Source organism: Rhincodon typus, chromosome 20, assembly GCF_021869965.1.
Source record: "Rhincodon typus isolate 14 chromosome 20, sRhiTyp1.1, whole genome shotgun sequence".
NCBI classification, from domain to species: Eukaryota; Metazoa; Chordata; class Chondrichthyes; order Orectolobiformes; family Rhincodontidae; genus Rhincodon; species Rhincodon typus.
This window is the reverse complement of record NC_063351.1, coordinates 21,849,282-21,859,281: the sequence shown is the minus strand read 5'-3', so window position 1 is coordinate 21,859,281 and position 10,000 is coordinate 21,849,282. Positions and strand designations below refer to the sequence as shown.

General features: G+C 37.3%; 1 protein-coding gene across 4 annotated transcripts in view; it reads right to left on the bottom strand.

The window, feature by feature from the left end:
• Positions 1 to 10,000, bottom strand: part of ebf3a (EBF transcription factor 3a) — a 138,860-nt gene that overhangs the window by 19,864 nt on the left and 108,996 nt on the right. For all 4 annotated transcript variants that reach the window (XM_048609096.1, XM_048609097.1, XM_048609099.1 and 1 more), the window contains exons 9-10: positions 8,477 to 8,607; positions 7,862 to 7,988 (exon numbers count right to left, since the gene is read on the bottom strand). In XM_048609096.1, coding sequence (XP_048465053.1) covers positions 7,862 to 7,988; positions 8,477 to 8,607 — 258 coding nt within the window. The remainder of the gene's footprint in view (positions 1 to 7,861; positions 7,989 to 8,476; positions 8,608 to 10,000) is intronic.

Sequence of the window (10,000 nt, the reverse complement as noted above, 5' to 3'; positions counted from 1 at the left end):
ATAAATTGAATAGTATTCTTCACTCAACATGGCTGTTACATTTCTTTTGGGGATAGTTTACAAAAGGTCTTTACCACAATTTAAGATTCCTTACAGATTAATACTGGCTGTGTAAACAACAATTACTGCACTTAATGCATAGTAAGGTGAACTTATTTCAGAGTAGGAAAATTTCAAAGCCATTAAGTCTGAATGAATAAAACAACAGAAGACCAAGGAATCACATCCAGAACCAAATGAGGCAAACAATCAGTCAGCTTTTGAACAGGGCAGATATCCTATCATCGTATGACCGCCAGTATCTATACAGGGTCATACAAATAGGGTCTGACATGACAAAATATACTCAATGATTCCTACAAGCAGCAATAGCTTACTGCTCAAGGAGGATACATATTTAAATACTTTTGAGTGCACCAGAGTTAATCTTATTACTTTACATGCATTAAAGTCATAACTGAAGAAACATTCTAAATATTTAAGTCATTTCAGTGTACTGGGGAATTAATCATACCACAATTGATAAAATTTTAATGGTATGTGTTGTCAGATCAAGTTGGGATTGCTGAAGCTAATGCAGCAGCAGAAGATGGTAACAGAATTCCTGCTTGCAGCTGTGACCAGCAAATGTAAAATCTCCCTGCTGCTGCTGCTCTTCAACAGGGCAAGAGGAGTCAGCTTCAGGCGCATTTTCTCACTTATGATACCTCCAGTTGCTCCATTGTTTGGAGAAGACTGGTTGACCATCTCAGATGCTCTTTCCTTTGGATCCTTACTAAATTTGCATGTTTCTATTGGTTAAAACTTCAAGCTGTATCTTTATTTCAAATGATAAATGCATTTAATAACACAATATGTTTACTCATCATTCCCCACCCCCCACCTTGGTATTTGGATTTTGTGTGCTCCAGCCCTACTTGGGTTTTCCCACAAAGTCACTGCCAAAAGCAGTGCAGGGACAGGGACACAGGGACAGCGCAAGGTACTTCCACCATGCCATGACAATCTCCTAATTAGGACTGTAGCATCTTAACTGGTACAATACAATTGAGACCTGTAGGATATGTTAGACAGTCAATCAGCTTGATGAATGGTTAAGTACTGTTAAAGTAATTGCATCCAAATTCACATGGTTGTTTAAATATAGTTTCATAAAATATGTAGTAAAAGAAAAAAAACACATGCAGGAAGCTGCTTTTAACACCACCAGTCCATTGTTTCTGCTATCACACGACAAAAGGGCAAAATGGGCTGGTCTGACTTGGCTTAAATTTTCCATCTGACAGAAAACCTGACTGCAATAATAAAAACAGGAAGACATTCATTTACTCCATACCAGCTGCTAGTTTAAGCTTTTAAATGAGTTCCAGTTTCATTTCAATAATGATCATCTTCCTGTAACTTCCCAATCATGCATTTGTCATAATGCAGTCATCTTCTTGCTACAAACAGACCCTTATAATGAGGCAGTTTTTCACATTAGCAGCATAACTACATAATAAGAACATCTGCAGCTCTTTTCTTACAGACATGATAGGGCTGCAATTAAAACACAACTGTCACTAAAAGCACAAAACTTGACGCAGAGGCCCACTCACTCGCAGTGCAGGACAGACAGCAGGCCTCAACCTTCGTGAAAGAAACAGGTTGTAATGTGTAAAAATTAAATAAAGTAAAATTAAATTGCTCAATACAGATACATTCCTCTAGAGGGTGGTAGCGATTTCAGTGACAAACTGCTATTTGCTGACAAGTAGTTTACACATTAACCACCTGAATCCAAGGGGAAAAGTGCCAATAGCAATTATATCACCTTGAGGTTATTAAATGTCCTACTGATGAATAACTAGGTGAACTTGACCAGGTGATAAAGACTGCTGTGAGCAGATGATTGTGCAGCTGAAGGATAACTCTCAGTCCTGCTGTTTTACCATCTAGCTTTGCTTTCCAAGGAATGTTCAGAAAGGTTATTGTTTAAAGCCAGGCCACTAAAACAAAACTGATATTTAATTCCCTGCTGAATACTTTAGCAGTCCATCAGAACTGTGTTTTTTTTTAATCATTCGAGCTTAAAACATTACACAAAATCCACAAATGCCTAGTTTTCTTTGGGGGGATTTGAAATGGTGGTACATTCTCCACTTTATCATCAACTGAACTGTCTCCAGTAACTCCATTTCATGTATGAGAAATTCAGATGCTCAGAAATTAAAATTTCAAAGATCTCCTGCAAAAAAAAATCAATGGGGGGAGATCAATGCTCATAGAAATTTCATGAACTTTGAACCGATATAGGCATGATGATGAGGACTGGGCTGGAATTTCAGGCCACTGATTGTTCCTCATACAGATGAAACACAGCCTGTGGGTGAAAGGAGGTATAAATTTGAAATCAGCTTAAGCTATAACTTTTTTTCAACAAACCACTAATGTTTTGTCTGAGCTCAAAACAGAAAAAAAACCATCTCAAGTCATCTGCTGTATAGGCTACCTCTGAATACACCTAACACTTTGCACATTAACACAAAGAAGAAATGAAATTGGTTCCCTTTGCAGCTGATCGCAGGTGCAAATTAATATTGTAAAATGAAGATCAATACATGGACAGGGCAAAATCAATAGGAGCTAAATTATTGCTGCATTTTCCTCCTCATTCAAGATGAGTTGTGTTTTCCTCTCAAAGTCAATACTTTGCAGCTTTTCTCATTAATTTCTCAATAAATTTGGCAATGAATTTCAATCACAGAACTTGGCAGGGTGAGCCAAGCATTGTGAAATGCATAGGAAGCACAAAGCCATGGTGGGGTTGGATGCATCATTCATCTACAGGCAGCCTTGCTTGTTGGAGCAGTACTAATATCCTTTCCTTACTAGGGACCACATGTTCGGATATTTGTTAAAAAAACATCAAAAAGGGAGAAAGGATTCTTGTGAGTTCTTTCGTTCAAACAGCCTTACAATGGTTTCACCCATCAGGACTCCCAGATGTTTAAAACATTAACCAGCAGTTGTTTGCAGCACTGCCTGATTTGCCATAAATTGCAAAAGGGAAAAAGTACATGCTCAATTGCAGCCACTTGTTTCAATTACAGACACTGAATTCACAGGTCACTTAATAATTACATTCGATCAGATAATGGCAAGGAATTTTCCTCAAAGCGCGCACACTGACAGTGGGAAAACTGCCATGTTAGCTTATAATTGGTAGACGGGAACTACCTTTTCTATAACCCTGACATTGTCCCCAGGCATTCACATAGGCAGTCTAACTGGGCCTATCACAGAGGGATTGTCTTCCCACTCGAGAGTACCTGACAGTAAATAATAGTGCTGATATGTGACACTAGCCACTGAGAGGGGACAGCTCATTGTCTTCGGTATAAAAAATGCCCCTGCTGACAACTATTGGATTGCATTCAAACAATTCTGTTTACATACCTTGAAGAATGCCTTTGATTTTAGCTTTTATAGTTACACTAAAACTACAGCTACCAAACCCAGCCCTGAGGTTAAAGAATACTATGAGGAATCGTTGTATCAGTTAGTCTAGGATCAGAGAGTACAAAGTGTCTTTGGTTAAAGGGACAGATGTAAGGATTGTGACATTTAGATAAGTTTATAGCTTTTTTGCAGTCAGGCACTTGAAGGCCACATAATAGTTTATAATAATTTCTTAAGAAAGGCTGTACAATGAAAATTCTCATCTGTTACAAATTAATATCCTCATGCAAAATTCACTTCTTTTTTCTACAGCATTTTAAGTTTTTTTTTGCAAATATTATCAGCTCCCAATCCCCTCCCCATGACTGCGGAAAAGGAAACATTCCAGACATTTACTTCCTCCCCTGTTATCAAAATTGAGTCAACTAATCTTATAAAGCATCTTATCACATTAATTAGTTTACTTCTACTTTAGGTAGAAGTCTTTATTAAAGGCACTGAGTTAAAAAAAAGAGAAAATGTATATTCTGTTGAAACTTTTTAATGGCTTTTCTGAGGTTTGGCATATCATGTAAATGCTATTTGCGACACCCCATGAGGTTTTTTTTTAGTCTATAATAAGCTTGTTCCATATTTCATTCCAGATATATTAATAGAAACATGATTAAACTCTGTTATTAGAATTGTATTTATAATCAGAATAATAAGAAAACGATAATCTTAAATTTTCCATCTCTGCAAAAGTTGGCAAAAACAAATCATCCAACTCAAATGTAAAAAATCAGCATTTATTGAGTGAAGCCAGAATGACCCTTTTGTCCTTTTTGATGATGAATTGCTGTCTTCTCACTGCTACATTTTGTCAGTTTTGGTGCAGCAGAGTCGATACCTTCACCTTGACGAGAAAACTTTGTGATTTATCAGTTCCTCTGCCGCCCAATACTACCACAGCGTGGTTGAGCACGACCAATCGTGACACAGAGAACAAGGTTTGGTCACAGTTGCCTGGGAAAAAAATAAAGCACCCTGTGATGATAGACAAATGTGTCTTGTTAGCAGCAGCCAAAAAGCGCTTGACTTGTACTAATAACAAAAAGGCCATGTTGGTCACCATGGGTCTAAAGACGAAGCACCCTGTCACTGCCCGGGTTTGGAAATTAGCAAATAATGTTCCTTTTCCTTGATAAATGGGTGACAGTTCCCGCTCACCAATCATTTTTAAACATTTTGATGCATGTCTACCATCTCACCAGAGGAAGGGAAAAGTTTACCAGGACTCAATTTTCAGATGATGAATGAAGCAGGTCTAAACGTATGAGTTCTGTGTGAAGGATAGTTCATTTAATGCAATTCTAATAAATGTGCGTCACTGATTAGAACAAATAGTCTACTTGGGTAACAGCATAGAAGTATGTCTTTTTTAATGTGTTCCATTTAAACAAAAGCAACAGAGTAATAAAAAGCTGTAGTTCATCCTCAAAAACCATCATTAACAATTACCCTTTTGGGGGAGTTTTGTCTTCCCATCTTACCTGTCAATAGGGATATTTTTAGAAAAAAAAAACAGCCACGATATGTTTCCAAAAAATCCAATAAACAGGTTTTAAAGTATCAGCTGCGAGAGCCTTTTAAAATTGCCTGATCAGCTTTAAGGGACTTATTAGAGAGAAATTTATTGACAGGAGGACCAGCATATCTGTCCTTCTTTGATTTTTTTTGCAGGACTTGCTGACAGCTGGTACCCACAACAGGCCTGATCAATGGATAACCAATACAGGTATCAGACATGGAAGAAACTGTTCTACAGTGACAAAAGATGTGACAGGACAAGGAAGGTGAAAGAAACAATGCTCTGGCATGAATGTTCCCTTTGAGAGTAAAGCAATATACAGCAATCAGAACATAAAATGTAACTCTTTATGAAACACTACTTTATTTATCTTAAAAACACCCACTGTGTAAATTCAGTAATGAGCCCATTATCTGATTGCAGTCACTGTTAAAAGAAAATAAATATTGCAGGAATGTACTTACTGCTGAAACTATAATAAGATTTTATTAATACATGTCCCTTGTACAGCAAAGATTGCATTGTGACAACACTATAAAGCATTTTTCAGCCATAGTTACTATATTTACTCATCTCAATGATTTGCTTTGAGTTTTCACAAAATGCAAAAATGTATGTTTTACATTGTGAATGTTGGCGAGAGGTGCCTTTATAATGTTAATAGTACACCACTGCCAGTAACTAGATGACATTTGAATAAACACAAAGGTCCTTAAAAAACCACTTCAGATATATTGCCCAGAAAATGCACTCTCAGTGTGGGACTTTTAGAGCTTCAGGCTGATGGGAGCTTGCCAAAAAATGGAGGGCAAACTGTACAAGTAGTACTGGACAATTTAGCGTCCAGAAGTGGGATGTTGGTAATATGCCAAGTACTGCTCAAATAGAATTCAATCCAATTCTTTGCACAAATGTTCTATCAGAGAAAGCATAAATTGTGAACGATCACTGGAGAGTAATGATTTCATAAACCTGAAATTGAATGTAAGCCTTTGTGCTGAAATGATCATTTATATCTGAGACCAGCAAATGTATTACAAGACCTGGAACTAGTTCAATGTATTCAGCATTCAAGCTTTTCTGTATCCGTTCAGAACGTGTTTACGATTGGCTGCCAGTATCTGTGTTTAGTTACTGGCTTCAGTCTGCTGCAAACGACACATTGACTCCTAGTAATTTGCGATAATTTCTATAATTGAGCAAAAGAAGTTTCTGAAATGAGGGTGGGTCAACAAAACTTGTGGGTAGAAGAGGTCAGCGCTAACTTCTAACAGAACTTTATTCATGGCATGCTGTGGATGTATGCTTCAAGCAAAACAAACATTAATTTGCTCAAGTTCCTTTTGTTAAAAGACAGCATTTAAGTGAAATGCTTGCTTTCCTTTCAAAACAGAACATTTTACCACTAGAAAGGATCGCTTCTCAACATGAAACATAATTTTACAAGATGGATTTAACTGCAATCTTGTTTCAATTACTGCTGAAACAATTATAATTTGTAGTAATAAATTAATTGTGACCAATGCTCAAATTTATTTTTAATTGAAAAAATCATGGCAACTTTTTTTTAAAGTTGCAGTGCTTACGTGACCCTTTTCTAATATAGTCTTGTGTGACTTGGGGTGCAAATATTACTTTGTGCAAAAGTTTGATCATGCACTATGGTATCAGATTACTTCAGGGCTTCTGATTTATTCCCAAGAGATTGCAATGTTCATGTTGACAAAAAAAGCTGGAATCAATCAAAAACAGCACGGCACAATCTGGATGAAAAGAGGTGTCCAATAGTTAAGTAATTATTTGTGAATAAATAATCAGCCACTAATCAGATATCTAAATTAAAAATTCACCACCTATTATTAGTTTGACCAATTTACTGTTGAATATGGTAAAAATATAGTTAATTTAATTTTAAACATAAGGCAATTTATATTATATTTTACAGTCTATATGCTAATTTACTATTAAATGGCAATTACACAAAGTGTGATTGTTAATTCTGGCTCTAAGTGCTCGTTGCTTGAAATTGTTAGTTCTCTCTCATTTTTGACCTTCTTACAAGAGGGGTGAGGTGTACAGGGAATAAGAAGGACTTGTGCAGAAGAACCGGACATGTCATTTGTGACTCATTCTTTTAATTCACCGTGCTAATCAACTGAACTGCTACTGTCTCCCATGGTAATTGTATCTTTATAATGACTGCAAGGGGCAGAGAGAAAAAAAACTGCATAGATATACTGGGATATGTTTGTTCTGTCCCTGATGAGAATCAGCACAATCCTCTTACTATGTGTGACTAATGGTGTCCTCCACAAGCTATTCCCTGAGATTTGGCACTTTAATAGGGCTGTAGATAAGCTTTTAATGTCTTTAAGTTATACTTTCCACAAGCTGTATGCCCTACACTATATTCTTGCTTCATTATCCTGCAGCCTCATTGCCCTGTGTCCCTCCTCATGCTGAGAAGGTTAAATGCTGGAGTGGCTAGTCAGACTGCAAGCTTGGTGGGACTCTGATAGAAAACAGCTGCCCTGGAGAATCAGTCCCTCCTCTCTTTGGGTTCACATCATTTTCATATTGTGAAATACAGTGAGTCTTAGCTCAGCTTTCAATGGTGAAAGCAATTTTCAATGATTATCTCATTGTCCCCACCAATTTAGGAGCACTCCAAATCAGACCAAAGCTTCCAGGTCAGACAGGCTACGACCTTGTCTCCCCTTACTCCCTGCTGGCATATAAGTTCCTATTTCCTTCTCTCGACATTTTGAATTTCACATTGTTGCTGATCATTAAACATTTTTAGGATGTCCAAGCCTTCCCCCCACCCCCTCCCACACAACTGCAACTTACCAGTGTAGACAAATCGTCCAGGAGCACCTTTGCAGAACTGTTTTGACTTGTAAGACAGGGTGACTTCTACCACTCCAGGAATGTGCCGAGGTGGGGTTTGAACTCTGATGGCGTGGGGAGTTATCAGCTGGAAGAATCATACAGTAAACAGACTTAAGGCTAAGATGACAAAGATAGAAATGATGCTTGCCAGTTGAGCATAATTATGAAAATTAATCCAAATTAGGCACACATCTGAAAATTTGCTCTCCTCTCTCACATGCAGTTCAGAGATCTGTAGCTTGACAATATCGCTTGTAAATGATCCTTGGTTTTAGCTTGCAGGAAAAGCCACGAGGCATCATTCACATGAAAATTGCCTCCATATGTCTCCCTAAGTTCTCTTCTAGTAATTTTCTAGAGCTAATTATTCAATTGTATTGAATGGTCATGTACAAAAGATTATCCACTAGATGGCATAAGTTGACATCAGCTAAATTTAACACAATTTGTCCAATAAATTGTCCAATGTAAATACATCTTTGAGACTCATTGAGAAAGTCTTAAAAGATAAAAGCCTTACTTGGATAAGTCACAACATGCTACATATTTTACCATTCAACTCAGGGAGCTTACCTCACTCCAAACCAGCATAGTGCCGAATACAACTTGTAAACCGTCAAAAAAGTTGTCTCCTATTATAATGACTGTGGCTCCACCAGTGGTCCAACCTTCACTAGGGCTGATAGCTTTTATGCATGGAGTAGCTGCACATAGAAAGGATAAAATAAGAGCTTGAAATCTATCGTCCTGGCTGCAAGATCCCGTCCGCAATGACAAATCATGCAAAGCAAAGTCACAGAGTGAATGATTGCTCTCTGCAGTTTAGCAAAAAAAAGCACAATCATATCTCAGCATGTTCGTGTAGTAAAAGCAAACCATTAACTGTTTTACACTGTAAAGGCCAAGCAGCAGTTTGTGAGCACACAAGAAAAATAGCTTGATGTAGCAAATTATATGTCAGGGCAAATATGGCTATTACAAATGATTAAGCATTGCATGCATGTGGCATGTCAATTTATCTGCTTTGCTTTACAGATCTAAGCAGAGTCAATCAAAAGGTTGTTGAGGGAGATGGAAGAGCAAATGCTCTGAATTTCGATTCCTCATAAGCAGCTAATTGGGTTGGGTTTTTCATCCGCGAACTTTGCCTTTGGTTCAAAACTTCATTTTCCCCTGTCATTCTGTAATTACTACTTTTCACTTTTCATCACAAAAAATCAAAAGCGCTATATTAATACTTCTGTCAAAGGTACACATTTTACATCTAATATTGTTTGTCGACATGAATCCATGAGCCATTTACTTGACCTCTCTTTGTCTCTAGAGTCCTCACATTTGCATGAGTTATTACAAGTGGTGCAGACTTAGCACAGGAGGCAGCAGCTAGCACCAGTCAATCCTGGCTCGCAGCAGCCACTGAACTGCAGCAATGCTCAGGCTGAAGGCTGCACAGCCTCTGACTGAATTGCTTTGTTCTTTACTTTGATCAGGCCTTCTTTACATGGTGTTGACAGACCTTTTTCAACGGCTTTGATGGTCTTTTGTATGCTGACTTTCATGCAAAGGAGCAAATAGAGGGACATACACTTTCCCTATGACAAGCAAATCCGGCTGCTGCAATTTTTACCTGTAGGGGTTGTTTTGTAAGTGCCACATACCAATTGTCCTCAAATTAATCTGAATTTCATTCAAACATTTCGCTAAAGAAACACCTTCTCAATGGTTAAGTCCAAAAAATATTAAGAAAATATCTTGTAGAGTTTGAGCATCTATTGTTTCTGAAAGCTAAATTTTAATTTCAAATTTTAATCATTGTTACATCACAAGCTATGTTATGTTTTCAATGCATATTTCTCATTGGTTTAAATGTCATTTTATTTATTCCTAAGTATTAAAAATAATGAATGAAAAATTATGGTGCTCTATAGATATTCATTTCAACAATTTGCATTTGATACCAAATTTTGTTTTATGTGCTTTTGTTGCCACTAATGAGTTTAAGCAGCAACTCCTAGCCAGCCATTGTTAATCACCAGCAGCTATTGTTGTGTAGTATACTTAAGACATGCCACCTTTCTTTATTTGCTTTTATGTTGG